The sequence below is a fragment of the Oncorhynchus tshawytscha genome, linkage group LG28, assembly GCF_018296145.1.
Source record: "Oncorhynchus tshawytscha isolate Ot180627B linkage group LG28, Otsh_v2.0, whole genome shotgun sequence".
NCBI lineage: Eukaryota > Metazoa > Chordata > Actinopteri > Salmoniformes > Salmonidae > Oncorhynchus > Oncorhynchus tshawytscha.
The window spans coordinates 33,213,668-33,235,692 of record NC_056456.1 but is presented as its reverse complement, the minus strand read 5'-3'; the positions used below and the strand labels follow the sequence as shown (position 1 = coordinate 33,235,692).

Here is a 22,025-nt window from a genome sequence, read left to right as displayed (position 1 = left end):
AGCACTACTATAGTTTCATAAGAGCTCCCAGCTCATAAACTCTTTCTAACATGTTCTGTGATTCAATTTGTAGATTTTGATATGGATTATTTAGGTTACAGGTTAACGTCTGGAAGCAGGCCCAGAATTGAAGGGCGTATTGGTCCAAACGCACTAGGAGAGTGAGTGGGTAGGAGCTGACTTTGCTCCTGTCTTCTTGAGCAGTGAGTCTGCAACATGTCAGGTCAAAGTCAAAGTGCCATAAAGGAGATGTGTCAGGGCCAGGAGTTTCAGTCGTTTCCTCGTTCCTTGTGCTATCCTGGTAGGGTTGTGTTAACATCATCTAACAAACATATGAGCTCCACATCTACTGTACAGGACTAACTGAAGAACTGGGATTTCAATGAGGACCATCACCTGAGTTGCTACGAGTAAGTTGGCAGATGTGTGTTTTTGTGGTATTTTTTTGTGGAGTTATGAAATGTGGCAATAGCCATTACCCACTGGGTACAAACATCAATTCTATATCTATTCCACGTTGGTTCAATGTAATTTAATTGAACTGACGCAAAAACAACATTGCTTCAACCAGTGTGTGCCCAGTGGGTAGGCTGAATGGTGTAGAGTAACGATTTGCTGTCATTTCAGCTGTCCTTCTAGAAGGCGATAAAAGGTCTTGAGTTCTGTATTGTTCGTCTTGTATAATATGTTGTTAGAATGGATGATTGTAGTTATTGAGCACCATTATCTCCATATAATCACCATTGGAATCTTTTCTTACAAAATGGAGATCACAGACATCGAGATCACAGTATCTCCCGGTTTACATTATACAATCCACATATATTTCTTGAAAAAAATGCATGACTCCTGTCTTTCTTGTTTCTTGAATTTAGGAAATAGGAGGGTTCTATCATGGTGATGTTGAGAAAGGTAATCCTCGATATGATCTATGTTGACTATTTGATCAATGTAACCCGGATGCCATCCTTTGGTTATAAAGGTTTTTGAAATAGAATAGTGTTATGTGATCAGCACTTCCATTGCCTAGTCATTCCAACTCCTTTGGGCCTGAAAATGACCATTGGAGATGACTATACAGTGCAAACAAATGTGATACCGGACAAGGAATTCGCTCTGGCATTATGTCTGAATGTGATCTATCTAGGGGTCTGGGACAATGCCATTGCCATTCAATTCAGAAAATGGCTTGAAATGGGAAAATCCCTATTTTGGTATCAAATCTGTTTGCAGTGTATGGCGTCGGTCCTAGACTTGGCCCTCCGGTACCGCTTGCCGTGTGTGGTAGCAGAGAAAACAGTCTATGACTTGCATGACTGGAGTCTCTGACAATTTTATGGGCTTTCCTCTGACACCGCCTATTATATAGGTCCTGGATGGCAGGAAGCTTTGCCCCAGTGATGTACTGGGCCGTTCACACTACCCTCTGTAGCGCCTTACGGTCATTTCTTAAATCTCCTATTGTCATTGTCATGGAGTTGGGAAGACAGTGTAAACAGATCTGTGCTAGAAAATACCTATGTTGAATTGTAAGCTTTAGCACACTGGCAATCTTAGATGCTCCACAAACAATTTATTAGATCTTACACAATGATCCTACGGTCACCAGTGTGATGGAGTTTCTTGCAATAGGTCTTTGCACACTATCCTTTTTTTTATCAATAGAGTAACAAGCCTTTGAATGTAAGGGCAAAATCTGCGTTCTTTCAAATGTATGATTGTGAACCACTAAGCTTCTTGCTCCCAGGGTGAGTGGGTGTGGATGGACTCTGGTACCGGGGTGCCCATCGGAGCCCGGGTCAAAGTGACCGACACTGGACACCAGCTCCTGGTGGACGATGAAGGAAAGGTGACCGTGGTACTTCATTATACTTGTATTGTATTGAATTGTATGACTCTGGTATTTTAATGTACTGCTGGTCTCAAATTAGCTCAAGATATAAATCAATCACTTCAGGGAATAATCTATCGAACTACTATCTCATTTACAAATGACATAATTTAGAACATTAAAAACATTTGTTTATTATTGTCTTTTTATTTTTGCATTATTGTCTTTTTATTTTTGCATTATTGTCTTTTTATTTTTGCATTATTGTTTTTTTATTTTTGCATTCTGCACTGCTCTGTTATAAAATGATGTAAAGCCTAAACCAAAAACTTAAAGAGACAGTTTAAAAACAAAGCTAAAGTTTTCAGACCTTCAGACCTCAAAATGTGACATTATGTAACTTAAGATATCGAACAAATCAGGTATTGAATCCAGGCCGTCATTGAAAATAAGAATTTGTTCTTAATTAACTGACTTGCCTAGTTAAATAAAGGTAAAAAATAAAAAATAAATAAAAAATTGATGTCAATCTGTGCCTAAAGTTCTGTGTATTGTCCCTGTATTGTTCCCAGGAACACAAGCTCTCCCAGAAGGAGGACTCCATAAGGGTGATGCACCCCACCTCGGTGGAGGGGGTGGACGACATGATCCGCCTGGGGGACCTCAACGAGGCCGGGCTCCTCAGGAACCTGCTGGTCCGACACAGACAAGGCATTATCTATGTGAGTCCCCTATTGTACTACACTACCCATAATGCTTGGTGTAACAATAAAAGGTTTGGTCTTGATGTTTTGAATCTTTTGAAGCGTAACCCATCTCCGTACCAATACACCCATCCTACACATGCTTGCTGTACATTCAGACCCTTTCTACGCTATGGATGTTGGACTATTTAGTTTATGTTGGAAACAAGCAGAAAAATATGAAAGGTTCATGAAAGACGTTCACAGAATTATTAATGTGGTGCCCCCCAAAAAAGTGGGCTGCGCAAGCCTAAACCTAAACCTCTGTTAATGTCTTGCGCACAGACCTACACAGGCTCTGTGCTGGTGGCAGTCAACCCTTACCAGGAGCTTCCTCTCTACACCGCCGACCAGGTGAGGCTGTACCACGGGCGTAGGCTGGGAGAACTACCCCCACACGTCTTTGCCATCGCAGATACCTGCTACTTCAACATGCGCCGCCACAACCGAGACCAGTGCTGTATCATCAGGTTAGACTGGCAGCATTCCACTTATCAGACACTCAAGTCATTCGGTTGAGCAATAGGAAACCAAAGCAGAAGTGTCACTTTTTTATTATTATTATTGTGGAATATGTTTTTTTAAATTGTATTTTATTTGAAGATGCTCTTTGGAGGGGTTCAGTCCTACTTTTTACATTGACATTTACATTGGATATACACCTGAAATCCAAGAACTGATGGACTGTCTCTCTCTTTTCTCTGTCAGTGGGGAGTCGGGTGCAGGGAAGACTGAGAGTACCAAGCTGGTACTTCAGTTCCTGGCTGCAGTAAGTGGACAGCACTCCTGGATAGAGCAGCAGATACTGGAGGCTAACCCTATACTAGAAGGTAGGCTCTGTACTCTCTCTCTCTCTCCCTCTCTTTCTCTCTCTCTATGCCCCTCTCTGTCTCTCTATCTATGTCTCTCTCTGTCTCTCTCTCGTGCTACCTCTCACACACGAACACACACACGGACACATGCACACACATACATACACACACATGAGACTAAGAGGGGTCTGTGTGTTTTTACACAGACACACACACTTGTTGTTACTCATGACAACCTTCCCATTCCTGCGTTCCCCCAGCATTTGGGAATGCCAAAACAATTCGCAACGACAACTCCAGTCGCTTTGGGAAATACGTGGAAATCTTCTTCAACAAAGATGGCGTCATCGAAGGGGCTCGATTGGAACAGTACTTACTGGAGAAGTCTCGTGTCTGCCATCAGGTAGGGCAGCAAAGGCAGTATTGTTTAATAATATGTAGAACATGAGGTAATATCATAGCTAATTGCTTCATAAAGGGAATTGATTCCAACACCATCGAAACTATCTCTGGTAAACAACAGGTTTGTCTAATTTAAGATAATTGTTTTTGTGTCTGTACTTGGAAGAGGACAAAATTCATTGTTGGATTTTCCAGTATCAAGGCAAAAAGTTTTAATGTCATGAGATTTTGATATATTGATATATGCAACACTACTGTTATAATTTTGACTAACTAACCCTAGGCCATGGAGGAACGGAACTACCACATATTCTACTGCATGTTAACGGGGATGACAACAGAACAGAAAAAAAATCTGTGTTTGGGAGATGCCTCTGAATTCAACTACCTCAAGAGGGTAATATCACTAGACTGCTACAACCCGACCACTTACAGGTTTTCCTACTCACATGTATACATCTAGCTCATTAATACATTACATTTTTACTGGGTACAACTAAGTAACTGTCCACTGGGCACAGATGTCAGTTCAACGTCTAGTTTTGATTGACAGTGCCTTCAGAAAGTATTCATACCCCTTCACTTATTCCACATTTTCTTGTGTTACAGCTTGAATTCAAAATTGATTAAATTGTGGTTGTTTTCCTCGCCCATATACACACAATACCCCATATTGACAAAGTGAAAACAAATTTTTAGAACTTTGGGCAAATTTATTGAAAATGAAATACAGAAATATCTTGGTTCTTGATCATTGCAGACAGCCATTTTCAAGTCTTGCCATAGATTTTCAAGCCGATTTAATTCAAAACTGTAACTAGACCACTCAGGAATATTTAATGATGTCTTGGTAAGCAACTCCAGTGTATATTTGGCCTTGTGTTTTAGGTTGTTGTCCTGCTGAAAGGTGAATTTGTCTTCCGGTGTCTGTTGGAAAGCAGACTGAACCAGGATTTCCTCTAGGATTAGCTCTATTCCGTTTATTTTTATCCAACAAAAACTCCCTAGTTCTTGCCGATGACAAGCATACCCATAACATGATACAGCCACAACCATGCTTGAAAATATGAAGAGTGGTAGTGATGTGGTTTGTTGGATTTGCACCTAACACAACACTTTGTGTTCAGGACATGAAGTTAATTTTGTAGTTTTACTTCAGTGCTTTATTGCAAACAGGATGCATGTTTTGGAATATTTATATTCTGTACCGGCTTCCTTCTTTTCTCTCTGTCATTTAGTTAGTATTGTGGAGTAACTACTATGTTGTTCACAGCCATTAAACTCTGTAACTGTTTTAAAGTCACCATTGGCCTCATGGTGAAATTCCTGAGCGGTTTCCTTGCTCTCCGGCAACTGAGTTAGGATAGAAGACTGTATCTTTGTAGTGACTGTGTGTATTGATACACCATCCGAAGTGCAAATAATAATATATTCATTGTACCCATCTACCAATAGGTTCCCTTTGCAAGGCATTGGAAAACCTCCCTGGTATTTGTGGTTGAATCTGTGTTTGACATTTACTGCTCGACTGAGGTACCTTACAGATAATTATATGTGCAGGGTACAGAGATAAGGTAGTCATTCAAACATCATGTTAAACACTATTATTGCCCACAGAGAGAGTCTGTGCAACTTATTGTGTAACTTGTTAAGCACTTGTTCCTCCTGAACTTATTTAGGCTTGCCACAACAAAGGGATTGAATACTTATTGACTCATGAAATGTCAGCATTTCCTTTTTAAATTAATTTGTAAACATTTTTAAAAACATAATTCCACTTTGACATAATAGTGTATTGTTTTTTAGGCCAGTGAAATAAAATCTCAATTTAATCCATTTTAAATGTAGGTTATAACACAACAAAATGTGAAGTAGGTCAAGGGGATTGAATACTTTTTGAAGGAAACTGTATAACCTTAGACCCTGTGTTCTAAAGGGGGACTGTATTGTCTGCGATGGACGTGACGATGCTAAGGACTACACACGTATCCGCACGGCCCTGAAGATCCTCACCTTTACCGAGACCCACTGCTGGGAGATCCTCAAGCTGCTTGCTGCACTACTCCACCTGGGCAATGTCAGCTTCGAAGGTGGAGTCCTCTCTGGGTCTATGACCTGATGTCTGAGTGTGTTCTTGGGGAATATGACCTGGGCCTTGTCCTTACCCAATCCCCCCCAACCCAAATGGCCATATTTCTTCAGATCCTAAAATACTTGAATGTTGATGTGTTTTTGTTGTTGTTATTCTTTTTTTGTTATGTTGAAAGCTCTGATTGACCAAGTTTTCTTTTGTTATTTGCCTTACAGCCTCCATCTTGGATAACATGGAGAGCTCTGATGTCAGTTCATCGGATCACTTTACAATTGCAGCCAAATTGCTGGAGGTAGGCATATTTGTTTCCATGACATTTTTTTCTGGGATGTTTTTTAATAACATATTATTAATATATATATATAATAACTAAATATTTAATAACATATTATTAATATATATATATAATAACTAAATATTTAATAACATATTATGAATATATATATATAATAACTAAATATTTAATAGCATATTATTAATATATATATATATAATAACTAAATATTTAATAACATATTATTAATATATATATATAATAACTAAATATTTAATAACATATTATGAATATATATATATAATAACTAAATATTTAATAACATATTATTAATATATATATATAATAACTAAATATTTAATAACATATTATAAATATATATATATAATAACTAAATATTTAATTACATAATATATTAATATAATAACTAAATATTAATAACATATTATGAATATATATATATAATAAATATTTAATAACATAAAATATTTAATAATAACATTTAATATATTATGAATATATATATATAATAACTAAATATTTAATAACATATTACTAATATATATATATAATAACTAAATATTTAATAACATATTACTAATATATATATATATATAATAACTAAATATTTAATAACATATTACCAATATATATATATATATATATAACTAAATATTTAATAACATATTATTAATATATATATATAATAACTAAATATTTAATAACATATTATGAATATATATATATAATAACTAAATATTTAATAACTAAAATATTTAATAATAACTAAATATAACATATTATGAATATATATATATAATAACTAAATATTTAATAACATATTATTAATATATATATATAATAACTAAATATTTAATAACATATTACTAATATATATATATATATAATAACTAAATATTTAATAACATATTATGAATATATATATATAATAACTAAATATTTAATAACATATTATGAATATATATATATAATAACTAAATATTTAATAACATATTACTAATATATATATAATAACTAAATATTTAATAACATATTACTAATATATATATATATATAATAACTAAATATTTAATAACATATTATGAATATATATATATAATAACTAAATATTTAATAACATATTATTAATATATATATATAATAACTAAATATTTAATAACATATTATTAATATATATATATAATAACTAAATATTTAATAACATATTATGAATATATATATATAATAACTAAATATTTAATAACATATTATTAATATATATATATATTATTATTATGAATATACAGTACAGTTTACATGATATACATATATCTTCATATCTTCCTTACAGGTGCAGCCTGCGTCTCTGGGTGTGAGCTTGACTTACCGCTCCTTCATGACCAACAGAGAGCGAGTATCCAAACCCCTCAGCTCTGAACAGGCAGCCGACTGCAGGGACGCCTTCGTTAAGGTAATGATGCCACACCTGTTTGAAGGTGCCAAGGAAAGATATACAGTAGGCTACCACCTGAAAGAAGAGGGAAGACAACATACATATTCACAAAGGCACATAAACCTTAATCCTTACTTAAGATCCGTGGGTGAATGGACGTAACTGGAGTCTTCCATTGTCATCAGTGCACGATTTACTTGATTGTTGAGTTAAACGCTCTAGGTTTTGGTCCATATTCTATTCAAGAGTATGTGTGTTGTTTGTGTCATGATTTCTTCAGGCAATATATGGTAAACTATTTATCTGGATTGTTGGGAGAATCAACAGTGTCATCCATAAGACTCCCACCAACGGTCCCAAATACGTCCAGAACTCCATTGGCTTGCTGGACATCTTTGGGTTTGAGAACTTTGCCTCAAACAGGTATTCCAGTCAATATCAAATACTAATTTCCCTTGTTGTTTGCAACAGTCGACACACAGGTAGTTAAATACAGGCTTGTATGTCCTTCATGCTCTCTCCCCGATCCTATGTAACCAACTGGTCAATAACATAAGCTTTTTCCACATGCTTTTTTCACAGCTTTGAACAGCTGTGCATCAACTTTGCCAATGAGCAGCTGCAGCAGTTCTTTGTGCGTCATGTGTTCAAGCTGGAGCAGGAGGAGTACACTAAGGAGGACATTGTCTGGAAAAACATCACCTTCAATGACAACACGCAAACCCTTGATCTCCTGGTTGGGAAGCCCCTCAATGTGTTGGCTCTGATTGATGAGGAGAGCCACTTTCCCAAGGTAAACTATCTCAAATGTCTCTAATAAACCCTGCTGTGGAGGCAATCTGAATTGGTGAGGTTTGTGACAACCTTGAATGTTTCTTCCAGGGCACAGATGTCACCATGTTGAACAAGATGAACCAGGTTCATGCCAAGTGCAACATCTACATTCCGTCTAAGAACACCCACGACATGGAGTTTGGGATCCGCCATTTTGCTGGGGTTGTTTACTACGACTCAAGAGGTAACCAGAAGAAAAAGAGATCACATAAAATATTAGTTGATTTGCTGGGACACAGGAATATGTGTTTTTTTACTCACCATTTGATCCTGTATGTTTTTCATTCAGGATTCCTGGAGAAGAACAGAGATACTCTCAGCTCTGACATTATCAAGTTGATTGACACGACAACCAACAAGCTGCTGAGGCAGATCTTTGAGACGCAGCTCAGTGCTAATGTCGTGAAGAACCCTGCCAGCAACAACAGGGTCGTTATGACACCCAAGAGCTCTCTACGGGTTTGTAGCAGCTGTTATTATTTGGATTCTGAATATCCAACTCCCGTTAGCTACGCTGAACAAAAATATAAAACGCAACATGCAACAATTTCAAAGATTTTACTGAGTTACAATTCATATAAGAAAATCAGTCAATTGAAATAAATAACTTAGGCCCTAATCTATGGAATTCACATGAATATGAGTACCGATATGCATCTGTTGGTAACAGATACTTAAAAAAAGGTAGGGGCTTGGATCAGAAAACCAGTTAGTATCTGGTGTGACCACCATTTGCCTCATGCAGAGAGGTACATCTCCTTCACATAGAGTTTATTGGGCTGTTGATTGTGGCCTGTAGAATATTGTCCCACTCCCTTTCAATGGTTGTGCGAAGTTGCTGGATATTGGCAGGAACTGGAACATGCTGTCGTACAGGTCGATACAGAGCATTCCAAACATGGTCAATGGGTGACATGTCTGGTGAGTACGCAGGCTGGGACATTTTCAGCTTCCAGGAATTGTGTACAGATCCTTGTGACATGGGGCCATGCATTACCATGCTGAAACATGAGGCGATGGTGGCGGCTGAATGGCGTGACAATGGGCCTCAGTGTCTCGTCACGGTATCTCTGTGCATTCAAATGTCCATCTTTAAAATGCAATTGTGTTCATTGTCCGTAGCTGATGCCTGCCCATACCATAACCCCACCGCCACCATGGGGCACTCTGTTCGCAACATTGACATCAGCAAACCGCTCGCCCACACAACGCCATAGAGGCTGTCTGCCATCTGCCTGGTACAGTTAAAACCAGGATTCATCCATGAAGAGCACACTTCTCCAGCATGCCAGTGGCCATCGAAGGTGTGTATTTGCTCACTGAAGTTGGTGACGACGCCGAGCTGCAGTCAGATAAACACCCTGGTGAGGACGGCGAGCACGCAGATGAGCTTCCCTGAGACAATTTCTGACAGTTTGTACAGAAATTAATTGGTTGTGCAAACCCACAGTTTCATCAGCTGTCAGGGGGGCTGGTCTTAGATGATCCCGCAGGTGAAGAAGCTGGACGTGGAGGTCCTGGGCTGGGGTGGTTACACGTTGTCTGTAGTTGTGAGGCCGGTTGGACGTACTGCCAAATTCTCTAAAACAATGTTGGAGGGGGCATATCGTAGACAAATGAACATTCAATTCTCTGGCATCAGCTCTGGTGGACATTCCTGGAGTCTGCATACCAATTGCACGCTCCCTCAAAACTTGAGACATCTGTGGCATTATGTTGTGTGACAAAACTGCAAATGTTAGAGTGGCCTTTAATTGTCCCCAGCACAAGGTGTACATGTTTAACCTCTTTTGGCACATGAACCGCTAGCGGGACAGCAACGAAACAACAGTGAAATTGCAGAGCATGAAATTCAAAAACAAAAATCGTAATATTAAACATTCATGAAAATAGAAGCGTCATACATCATTTAAAAGCTTAACTTCTTGTTAATCCAACCGCTTTGTCAGATTTCAAAAAGGCTTTATGGTGAAAGCATACCATGCAATTATCTGAGGACAGCGCCCCACATCAAAATACCGTTTCAACCAGCACAGGCTTCACAAAATCACAAATAGCGATTTAATAAATCCCTTACCTTTGAAGATCTTCCTCTGTTTTCAATCCCAAGGGTCCCAGCTACAAAATGAATGGTAATTTTGTTCGATTAAGTCATTCTTTATATCCAAAAAAGTCAGTTTAGTTGGCGGCAATGATCTCAGTAATCCACTCTTTCAACATGCATACAAAACTAATCCAAAAAGTTACTAGTAAAGTTCGTCCAAACAAGTCAAACAATGTTTCTAATTAATCCTCATGTACTCTAATATCTAAATAAACTATAATATTTAAGACGGAGAATAGTATGTTCAATAGGGAAGATAAATAACGAAGAGTGCACACCTCATTCACGCTCCAACAAGACCACTTTTCTAATGAGAGACACCTTGTAGTTCTTCCAACTAGTTGTTCATTTTTCAAAAAACAAGCCTGAAACCCTTTCTAAAGACAGTTGATATCTAGTGGAAGCCATAGGAACTGCAATATGGGTCCTATCTATTTCTATTTCCCAAAGGCAAGCACACAGCCTGTGACCTCAAAGAAATATTCCAGAGTGTTTTCTATCCAATGTTACCAAGTATATGCATATCCTAGCAGGATTTCCCTACCGGCCAAGCCCTCCCTAACGACGGCACCTCACGGACCTCCCGGTCACGACAGAGCCTGGGCGTGAACCCAGAGTTTCTAATGGCACAGCTAGCGCTGCAGTACAGCACCCTTAACCACTGCACCACCCGGGAGGCCCTTTGTCATATATTTGGCCGTATGTCATGTAGATTAGCAGTATTATTAATTATTCATACATTTTCTATCCATTATTCATCAAGTAATCTGTGCTTTGGTAATATCCAATGGTTAGATTTGGGGTCATCTAAAAAGTATTGCACTGGGGGAATTCCAGTTTCTCCACATGGTTTTCCTATATATATGGTCACTGACAACGGTCCAAAATTCCACACAGATGACATTGTGATTTTTCTCCCCAAAGGCGGCCCAGACGGACGGCAGGAAACAGGTGTCCACGCTGAGCGGTCAGTTCCGCCAGTCCCTGGACTCCCTCATGAAGGCCTTGTCCATCTGCCAGCCACACTTTATCCGCTGCTTCAAGCCCAATGACAACAAGAAATCCATGGTGAACAAGACAGCCATTTGTAGCACTGGGCCAGATACAGCCAGACAGGATTCATTGATGGTGCAATATCACAATCATAGGAGGTCCAACTCACACAAAACAGAATGGCAGTTTCACACCATAAACATTTTACAATTCCACTGAAGTCCCCTTTTTCCATCCTACAGTGGACTCCACTCTACTAAAACAAGCGAATGAATGTCTCTGTCTTCCTCAGTGTTTTGACAGAGACCTGTGCATACGTCAGCTGCGGTATTCTGGAATGATTGATACCATCAGAATCCGGAAACTGGGATATCCAATCCGTCACACGTTCAAGCAGTTCCTGCAGCGGTACAGAGTGCTCCTAAAGACAACCGTCTGTGACCCCAAAACTGTAAGACATTATTATTTAGAATATGATGATGATGATGATGATGATAAAGATGACAGAGATAATGACATTTGTTAGCATTGAAATCTCCAAAGTTGTCGTTGCTTTTAGTTTTATGGTTATGGTTCCAATATCCTCCTCTCTCTCCTAACCCAGGAGTCAGCATCAGCCTGCTGTATTGCCATTTGCAAGGCCGTGATCACAGGACATAACGACTGGAAGATCGGCACGACTAAGATCTTCCTAAAGGTGCAGTTAAACCTGGATTTTCCCATCCAAGTCAAAATGATTCTAAGTCGTAATGTGGACACCACCCAGCCGGGGAGGGATATGGCTTGAAAACGTACCTCAAACCAGGGGTGGAATATGACACTGTACTCCTAGTTATGCCAGTATCCGAACTGACAAATGGAGAAGATTGCTAGTTTTGAATTAAATGGCCCTTTTTCATCCTCATGCTAGGCTAGCGAGACTAAACTAAAGGCTAGCAAAGACTAAACTAAAGGCTAGCAAAGACTAAACCAAAGGCTAGCAAAGACTAAACCAAAGGCTAGCAGAGACTAAACCAAAGGCTAGCAGAGACTAGCAGTATTTCAATCTTCTCCATTTGTCTGTTCGGATAATGGCATAACTAGGAGTACAGCGTCATCTTCCACCCCTGGATTGAGGTACGTTTTCAAGCCATATCCCTCCCCGGCTGGGTGGTGTCCACATTACGGCTTAAAATTGTTTTGACTAAGTTTTAGCTAAGTTAAAGCCTACCACACTAGACAACCACAAACATTGGTCATGTTGTAACAGCAGTGATGGAATCCCAAATGTCACTTAAAGCAATTAGAATATGTTACAATGATGTTGGTCTATGTTTTTGAAAAGGTCCAGATGAATCCTCTGTAACCTGTCTCCACCCTCTTCCCATTCAGGATGCCCATGACTCCCTACTGGAGTGGGAAAGAGAGCGAGAGCTCAACAGGAAAGCCCTCATCATCCAGAGGGTCATTCTTGGCCACAGAGACAGGTAAATGAGGAACACTGAGACACACAGCTTGGAGGGAACACAGGATATAAAATGGCATGCGACATGTCATACCTTACACAGGGACTTCAATGTTTGGGATGGTGTAATGTTTGGGATGTTGACATTACATAGCAGAGTTCTGTCCTACTATCCAGGTCTGTACCCAAACAATTTGAACTTCTACTTTTAAAAATCTTCCTCTCTAAAAACAAGTCTCTCACCGTTGCCGCCTGCTATAGACCACCCTCTGCTCCAAGCTGTGCTCTGGACATCATATGTGAACTGATTGCCCCTCATCTATCTTCAGAGCTCGTGCTGCTAGGCGACCTAAACTGGAACATGCTTAACACCCTAGCCATCCTACAATCTAAGCGTGAGGCCCTCAATCTCACACAAATTATCAAGGAACCTACCAGGTACCACCCCAAAGCCGTAAACACGGGCACCCTCATAGATATCATCCTAACCAACTTGCCCTCTAAATACACCTCTGCTGTTTTCAACCAAGATCTCAGTGATCACTGCCTCATTGCCTGCATCCGTAATGGGTCAGCGGTCAAACGACCTCCACTCATCACTGTCAAACGCTCCCTGAAACACTTCAGCGAGCAGGCCTTTCTAATCGACCTGGCCGGGGTATCCTGGAAGGATATTGACCTATTCCCGTCAGTAGAGGATGCCTGTTTTTTTTTAAATGCCTTCCTCACCATCTTAAATAAGCATGCCCCATTCAAGAAATTTAGAACCAGGAACAGATATAGCCCTTGGTTCTCTCCAGACCTGACTGCCCTTAACCAACACAAAAACATCCTATGGCGTTCTGCATTAGCATCGAACAGCCCCTGTGAAATGCAGCTTTTCAGGGAAGCTAGAAACCAATATACACAGGCAGTTAGAAAAGCCAAGGCTAGCTTTTTCAAGCAGAAATTTGCTTACTGCATCACAAACTCAAAAAGGTTCTGGGACACTGTAAAGTCCATGGAGAATAAGAACACCTCCTCCCAGCTGCCCACTGCACTGAAGATAGGAAACACTGTCACCACCGATAAATCCACTATAATTGAGAATTTCAATAAGCATTTTTCTACGGCTGGCCATGCTATCCACCTGGCTACCCCTGCCCCGGTCAATAGCACTGCACCCCCCCACAGCAACTTGCCCAAGCCTTCCCCATTTCTCCTTCTCCCAAATCCAGTCAGCTGATGTTCTGAAAGAGCTGCAAAATCTGGATCCCTACAAAAATTCTAAAATTATCTGCCGAAATTGTTGCAACCCCTATTACTAGCCTGTTCAACCTCTCTTTTGTGTCGTCTGAGATTCCCAAAGATTGGAAAGCAGCTGCGGTCATCCCCCTCTTCAAAGGGGGGACACTCTTGACCCAAACTGCTACAGACCTATATCTATCCTACCCTGCCTTTCTAAGGTCTTCGAAAGCCAAGTCAACAAACAGATTACCGACCATTTCGAATCCCACAATACCTTCTCCGCTATGCAATCTGGTTTCAGGGCTGGTCATGGGTGCACCTCAGCCACGCTCAAGGTCCTAAACTATATCTTAACCACCATCGATAAGAAACAATACTGTGCAGCTGTACTCATTGACCTGGCCAAGGCTTTCGTCTCTGTCAATCACCACATCCTCATCGGCAGACTCTATAGCCTTGGTTTCTCAAATAAGTGCCTTGCCTGGTTCACCAACTACTTCTCTGATAGTTCAGTGTGTCAAATTGGAGGGCCTGTTGTCCAGGCCTCTGGCAGTCTTTATGGGGGTGCCACAGGGTTCAATTCTTGGATCGACTCTCTTCTCTGTATTCATCAATGATGTCGCTCTTGCTGCTGGTGAGTCTCTGATCCACCTCTACACAGACGACACTATTCTGTATACTTCTGGCCCTTTGGACACTGTGTTAACAACCCTCCAGGCAAGCTTCAATGCCATACAACTCTCCTTCCGTGGCCTCCAATTGCTCTTAAATACAAGTTAAACTAAATGCATGCTCTTCAACCGATCGCTGCCTGCACCTGCCCGCCTGTCCAACATCACTACTCTGGACGGTTCTGACTTAGATTATGTGGACAACTACAAATAAGTAGGTGTCTGGTTAGACTGTAAACTCTCCTTCCAGACTCACATCAAACATCTCCAATCCAAAGTTAAATCTAGAATTGGCTTCCTATTTCGCAACAAAGCATCCTTCACTCATGCTGCCAAACATACCCTTGAAAACCTGACCATCCTACCGATCCTCGACTTCGCCAATGTCATTTAAAAATAGCCTCAAATACCCTACTCAATAAATTGGATGCAGTCTCTCACAGTGCCATCCGTTTTGTCACCAAAGCCCCATACACTACCCACCACTGCGACCTTTACACCCTTGTTGGCTGGCCCTCGCTTCATACTCGTCGCCAAACCCACTGGCTCTAGGTCATCTCCAAGACCCTGCTAGGTAAAGTCCCTCCTTATCTCAGCTCGCTGGTCACCATAGCAGCACCCACCTGTAGCACGCGCACCAGCAGGTATATCTCTCTGGTCACCCCCAAAACAAATGATTCCTTTGGCCGCCTCTCCTTCCAGTTCTCTGCTGCCAATGACTGGAACGAACTACAAAAATCTCTGAAACTGGAAACACTTATCTCCCTCACTAGCTTTAAGCACCAGCTGTCAGAGCTGCTCACAGATTACTGCAGCTGTATATAGCCCATCTATAATTTAGCCCAAACAACTACCTCTCCTCCTACTGTATTTATTTATTTTGCTCCTTTGCACCCCATTATTTCTATCTCTACTTTGCACATTCTTCCACTGCAAACCTACCATTCCTGTGTTTTACTTGCTATATTGTATTTACTTTGCCACCATGGCCTTTGTTTTGCCTTTACCTCGCTTATCTCACCTCATTTGCTCACATTGTATATAGACTTATTTTCTACTGTATTATTGACTGTATGTTTGTTTTACTCCATGTGTAACTCTGTGTTGTTGTATGTGTCGAACTGCTTTGCTTTATCTTGGCCAGGTCGCAATTGTAAATGAGAACTTGTTCTCAACTTGGTTAAATAAAGGTGAAATATATATATATATTTTAAATAGCACACTGGCAGTGGTCACTGACATGGGTTTATCTGTTATTCTCTCTAATACCCCAATCTAAAGGTTTACCACAGAGTTACATACAGTTGTTACTATTGTTTTAATACAGTAGTTCTTACAGTCTGCGCTATTGATGTTTTGTTGAAATGTATTCCTCTTGTAGGAAGAGCTTTGTAAAGAAAAGGAGAGCCGCTGTGGTGGTACAGAAGCATTGGAGAGGTTACAAAGACAAGAATCAATATAGAAAGGTAAGTTACTGGCTCAGTTTCAAGTGGCAATTAGGGAGGTCTACTGCCGAAAAAGAAAGACAATTCTTGTCTACTTTACCAATATTTGTTCCTCTTTTTGCCAAAAAATTTGTGTGAAGTTCTAGTATTTAGCTACACCACTACATGGTAAAAAAGTAATTAAATACTGAAAACACTACCAATATTTGAATTGAGTCCAAGCTACAGCAAAATGCTATTAAATTACTAGTTGAACTACATATAGTTCACTACACCACAACACTGGTAAGGAGTCAACTCAGATACACTTTTGTGTATCTGTAGACAAACTGAGGTGTAGACAAACTGAGGTGATATTGATTAAATGCCCTAGCTAAGGAGTGCACATTATTGTGCTGATAGAGATTTTCCCATTTTCTTTTTTTTTATAGGCTGGATCAGCTTTTAACATATCTTTCGGTTTTCTCTCTGCTGCTCACATTTACCTTCTACAAACATAATTGATCCTCCTCTCCGTCTCGTTCGACTAGCTCCAGCACGGCTTTCAGCGTCTGCAGTCTACGATCCGTGGTCGTCTATCCCGGCTGCATTACCTGAAGGAGCTGGCGGCAGCCGTCACTCTGCAGTCCCAGGTGCGCGGGTACCTGGCCAGGAAGAGTTATAAGAGCAAGAGAGAAGCTGTGACTGTCCTGCAGGCACACACCAGAGGCATGCTGGCTAGGAAGACCACCAACAAGATGAGGACAGATGTGAGTTCTGACATTTGAGAAAAGTGTGTGTGTGTGATTGCAAGCCTGTTTTGCCAACTGTGTGCAAATTCAATATATCTGTGTGTGTGTTTGTGTGTGTGTGTCTGTGTTAGGCATTCCTATCGGCCCAGGAGCGGGAGGCGAGAGAGCAGACAGCCGCAGAGCTCCAGCGTAGGCTAGAGGAGGTCCTCAACCAATCACAACAGGCTGCTGCCGAGCCAGAGCCAGTCAGTGAGCAGGAAATGGTGGAAACAATGTTTGAATTCCTGCCCCACAAAGTGTCAGTAGGAGGGCGGGAGGGCCCGGCTCCAGAGGGCTTTGAGGTGATGCTCACAACCAATGGTGGATCTTAATGTCATGTTAACATAGGTTTCCATTTGCTATAGTCTTATATGTCTTAATACCTCAGTGATGAACACTGCTAACAGAATGACCACATCCATCTAATCTTCTCATTGAAGAAGCATTATAATATTCTACTATTCTCTCCAACTCCAAGAAGAAAGTATCTAACTGAGTATCCAACTGCACTCTCCCTATTCATCCTCAGGACTTGGAGAGAACGCGAACAATCCCAGAGGTGACTGAGGAGAGCCGAGAGGAGAGTCGAGATGAGAGCAGAGATGAGAGCCCAGTAGAAACCCCAGCTCCGGTAGTAGTACAAGTACCAGTACCAGTACTAGCTCGGACTGAACCAACTCCTGCACCAGCGCCAGTACCAGTGGAACTACCAGTGGTGGAGTACGATGATGAGGATGAGGAGTTCTCCTTCATCAAGTTCAGTGCTTTGCACTTCCAGGGCTCTGCTACCCACAGTCACATCACCCAAAGGCTGCGGCAGCCCCTGCTCCACCACGAGGACGAGGGGGACACACTGGTGAGAAGTCAACATCAGGCTTCTGTGTCTCTCAGAGGGATCCAAAGCAAGGATGGAATTTTTCTTCCTCTGTCACATATGCGACATTATAAACTGGGTGGTTCGAACCCTGAGTGCTGATTGGCTGAAAGCCGTGGCATATCAGACCATATACCACGGGTATAACACAACATGTCTTTTTACTGCTCTATTTACATTGGTAACCAGTTTATAATAGCAATAAGGCACCTCTGGGGTTTGTGGTACATGACCAATATACCATGGGTAAGAGCTGTATCCAGGTACTCTGCGTTGCGTCGTGCATGAGAACAGTCCAGCCATAATATATTGGCCATATACCACACCCCCATGGGCCTTATTTCTTAATTCTTCTTTTCTCTTTTTCTACTGTACTTTCTCCTCTCCTCCTTCTTCATTTTCCCCCTGCTGTTTTTGTTTTGTTCCTCACTTCACCCCATTATTTTCTTTTCCCTTAAATTCCCCACTTTCTTTCTCCTCTCCATTCCTCTCCTCTCCATTCCTCTCCTCTCCGTTCCTCTCCTCTCCGTTCCTCTCCTCTCCGTTCCTCTCCTCTCCGTTCCTCTCCTCCCGTTCCTCTACTCTCCGTTCCTCTCCTCTCCGTTCCTCTCCTCTCCGTTCCTCTCCTCTCCGTTCCTCTCCTCTCCGTTCTCTCTCTCCGTTCTCCTCTCCGTTCCTCTCCTCTCCTTCCTCTACTCTCCGTCCTCTCTCTCCTCTCCTCTCCGTTCCTCTCCTCTCCGTTCCTCTCCTCTCCGTTCCTCTCCTCTCCGTTCCTCTCCTCTCCGTTCCTCTCCTCTCCGTTCCTCTCCTCTCCATTCCTCTCCTCTCCGTTCCTCTCCTCTCCGTTCCTCTCCTCTCCGTTCCTCTCCTCTCCGTTCTCTCTCTCCTTCTCCTCTCCTCTCCTCTCCTTCTCTCCTCTCCGTTCCTCTCCTCTCCGTTCCTCTCCTCTCCGTTCCTCTCCTCTCCTTCTCTCCTCTCCGTTCCTCTCCTCTCCATTCCTCTCCTCTCCGTTCCTCTCCTTCCTCTCATTCCTCTCCTCTCCCTTCCTCTCCTCCTCTCCTCTCCGTTCCTCTCCTCTCCTCTCTCTCCATTCCTCTCCTCTCCTTCCTCTCCTCTCCTCTGTTCCTCTCCTCTCCTCTGCATTCCTCTCCTCTCTCTGCGTTCCTCTCCTCTCCATTCCATTCCTCTCCTCTCCGTTCCTCTCCTCTCCTCTCTTCTCTCCTCTCCATTCCTCTCCTCTCCGTTCCTCTCCTCTCCATTCCCTCTCCTCTCCGTTCCTCTCCTCTCCATTCCTCTCCTCTCTTCCTCCGTTCCTCTCCTCTCCGTTCCTCTCTCTCCTCTCCATTCCTCTCCTCTCCGTTCCTCTCCTCTCCATTCCTCTCCTCTCCGTTCCTCTCCTCTCCATTCCTCTCCTCTCCATTCCTCTCCGTTCTCTCCTCTCCGTTCCTCTCCTCTCTCGTTCCTCTCCTCTCCGTTCCTCTCCTCCGTTCCTCTCCTCTCCGTTCCTCTCCTCCGTTCCTCTCCTCTCCGTTCCTCTCCTCTCCTCTCCTCTCCGTTCCTCTCCTCTCCATTCCTCTCCATTCCTCTCCGTTCCTCTCCTCTCCATTCCTCTCCATTCCTCTCCGTTCCTCTCCTCTCCGTTCCTCTCCTCTGCGCTGCTCTCTGCTCCTCTCCAGGCCTGTCTGACAGTGTGGTGGATCATCTTGAGGTTCATGGGGGACATCGCTGAGCCTAAACAGATCAACCAGGAGCCCTCCACCATCATCCAGAAGAACCTTGGCCAGAGGCAGAACAGGAGGCTCAGCAATCTAGTGGGCCTGGATCAGGTACTGAACATAAGGCCTTACTGGGACTTAACCTTACATTCAACTAAGTTCAATAGGACTTTATTCATCCCTTACGGGCAGCAGGAAAAATATCGCTACTCACTGATTCCCTTAATGTGATGACAATAGACACTTGTGTCATTTTGTGTGTTTCTAATAGTTTACTGTTGTACTGAGTTTTTGCTGACTGAATTCACCCACTAAACAGTTTGTCAGATGTCTAATTCGTCCTATACATTTTTCCATCAGAAAATACTAAGGAAAAATAGAAAGAAAGAAGGAATGGGGAACAGAAAAGCTTCGACCATTGTAGATGAGGTATGTTACATACACATTATTTTGTCCTCAGAACTAAAATTAGTCTGAATATCCATGATGTAACAACGCAGGCTAATTGTCCAGATGGGATACAGTTTATGTCAAATTGATGTCAAAAGTAGATTTTTTTTGTTGTTGTGCATTTTAGCTAACCCTACTCTTTTCCTAACCTTAATCTAATTCTCCTAAACTGCCTTTCTCCTAACATGCTGCCTAAGTTTTCCTAACCTGCCATGAAAAGGCAAATATGACAGAAGCTGTATCCGCTCCAGACAAAACCGGCTAATTGTCTCGTTGTGCTCCTCATCTCCTCCAGCCGGAGAATATGACGGAGGAGGAGAAAGACATTCTAATTGGAGAGGGGCGCACTTTGGATCGGCCAATATCCGACCTGGAAAAACTGCACATTATTGTTGGATACGCCCTATCCAGACGAGATATAAGGTAACAAACCGAATTACAACACGTAAACAATATTACCCAGATTAATTGATGTCTACAAAAATAATTTGTTTGTCATCTCACAACTGTTTCATTCAGAACTAATAAAGGATTACAGCTACAGTTGCAATGCAAATGAATTGGATCCAATCAAAACTGATGGATATCTACTTGAGCCTTGTCTGTCCTTGTTTGTCCGTGTAGGGATGAGATCTATTGTCAGATCATTAAACAGCTGGTGAACAATAAGAACCAGAAGAGTTCCCTCAGAGGCTGGGTCCTTCTGTCCATCTGTCTTGGTATCTTCCCCCCAACAGAACTCCTTATACAGGTCAGGCTAAAGTGGACATTGTTTCACCTGTGGCTGTATGTCTTAAGGCGCTGTGTTTTTACGTATAGTTGTACTGAATTTATAACCCAGGCCCCACTCAATCAATTACATACACTGTAATTCTATTCTATTCCACAGTATCTGGAGAGCTTCCTGCGCAGAGGGCCAAGTAGCTATTGTCCGTACTGTGCTGAGCGCCTCCGTCGCATCGTGGCCAATGGGGAGCGAGGCGAACTGCCTTGTTGGATAGAGCTCCAGGTAAGATCCATGACAGAGACATACTCATCTGGGTGCCATCTCCCTTCTGACACAATGCAACAGAATTGGGGGGTAGGCCTGTCAGGACTCAAACCCGGGTCCAACACCCTAGCCAAAGAATCTCTTGACGATGTTGCTAGGTGTCGACTACTGCTGCTGTTAAGCAGTATCAACACTACAGGTCATGGACAGTATTCATGACAAATGTCGCATTCAAAACAACTGGGAACTCAGAACTGGGAACTGGGAAATCTCTGACTTCCGACTTCAGTGCGTTCAAGACAACTGAGAACTCTGAAAAAAAGTGCTCAGATTAGGAAAAATCGTTTCGAACGGGCATCCAACTCGGAATTCCAACTCAGGAACTTAGGTCTCTTTCTAGAGCTCCGACTTTACAACTGACGTCATGATTTGACCTCGTATTTTTCTGAGTTCCCAGTTGTCTTGAAATCACCATCAGAGCAGGTTTGGTCAGACAACAATACATTGACTGATCAGAAACAGACTGGCACTCATGTTAATTGATGAGAGGTCGCATCAGAGTTATGTGAGAGACCGTTGCTAAACTACAGCTACATGTGCCAACCACTGCTAATATCCCACCTACTCCAACATATGAAATCGATTCTCTGTTTTTGCTCTGCGGACATATCTTTATGGCGGCAGGTAGCCTAGCTGTTAGAGAGATGAGCCAGCAACCGGAGGATTTCCTGTTCGAATCCTGGATCTGCCTGGAAAAATCTGTTGGGAAGTGAGCTGGCAACCAGAGTGTTGCTGGTATCAAATATTAGATGCTAGTGCCTGCCGTTGTGCCCTTGAGCATGGCATTTAAACCCCACACAACAATTGCTCCACGGGGGCCCAGTGTGTTAGCCCCCTGTT

The 22,025-nt window shown here is 41.8% G+C and overlaps 1 protein-coding gene across 1 annotated transcript in view; it reads left to right on the top strand.

Moving 5' to 3' along the window:
- The first annotated feature begins 250 nt into the window (after positions 1–250).
- LOC112227122 (unconventional myosin-VIIa) overlaps positions 251–22,025 on the top strand; it is a 37,782-nt gene continuing 16,007 nt past the window's right edge. The window contains exons 1-28 of the mRNA XM_042308195.1: positions 251–410; positions 876–912; positions 1,748–1,849; positions 2,404–2,553; positions 2,860–3,044; positions 3,283–3,404; positions 3,647–3,789; positions 4,072–4,185; positions 5,725–5,878; positions 6,096–6,172; positions 7,506–7,625; positions 7,888–8,030; positions 8,190–8,400; positions 8,490–8,625; positions 8,731–8,900; positions 11,470–11,613; positions 11,831–11,989; positions 12,143–12,235; positions 12,910–13,004; positions 16,262–16,346; positions 16,856–17,074; positions 17,188–17,397; positions 17,625–17,951; positions 19,646–19,795; positions 20,045–20,113; positions 20,430–20,557; positions 20,759–20,885; positions 21,024–21,143. Coding sequence (XP_042164129.1) covers positions 895–912; positions 1,748–1,849; positions 2,404–2,553; positions 2,860–3,044; positions 3,283–3,404; positions 3,647–3,789; positions 4,072–4,185; positions 5,725–5,878; positions 6,096–6,172; positions 7,506–7,625; positions 7,888–8,030; positions 8,190–8,400; positions 8,490–8,625; positions 8,731–8,900; positions 11,470–11,613; positions 11,831–11,989; positions 12,143–12,235; positions 12,910–13,004; positions 16,262–16,346; positions 16,856–17,074; positions 17,188–17,397; positions 17,625–17,951; positions 19,646–19,795; positions 20,045–20,113; positions 20,430–20,557; positions 20,759–20,885; positions 21,024–21,143 — 3,771 coding nt within the window. The 5' untranslated portion in view covers positions 251–410; positions 876–894. The remainder of the gene's footprint in view (positions 411–875; positions 913–1,747; positions 1,850–2,403; positions 2,554–2,859; positions 3,045–3,282; positions 3,405–3,646; positions 3,790–4,071; positions 4,186–5,724; positions 5,879–6,095; positions 6,173–7,505; positions 7,626–7,887; positions 8,031–8,189; positions 8,401–8,489; positions 8,626–8,730; positions 8,901–11,469; positions 11,614–11,830; positions 11,990–12,142; positions 12,236–12,909; positions 13,005–16,261; positions 16,347–16,855; positions 17,075–17,187; positions 17,398–17,624; positions 17,952–19,645; positions 19,796–20,044; positions 20,114–20,429; positions 20,558–20,758; positions 20,886–21,023; positions 21,144–22,025) is intronic.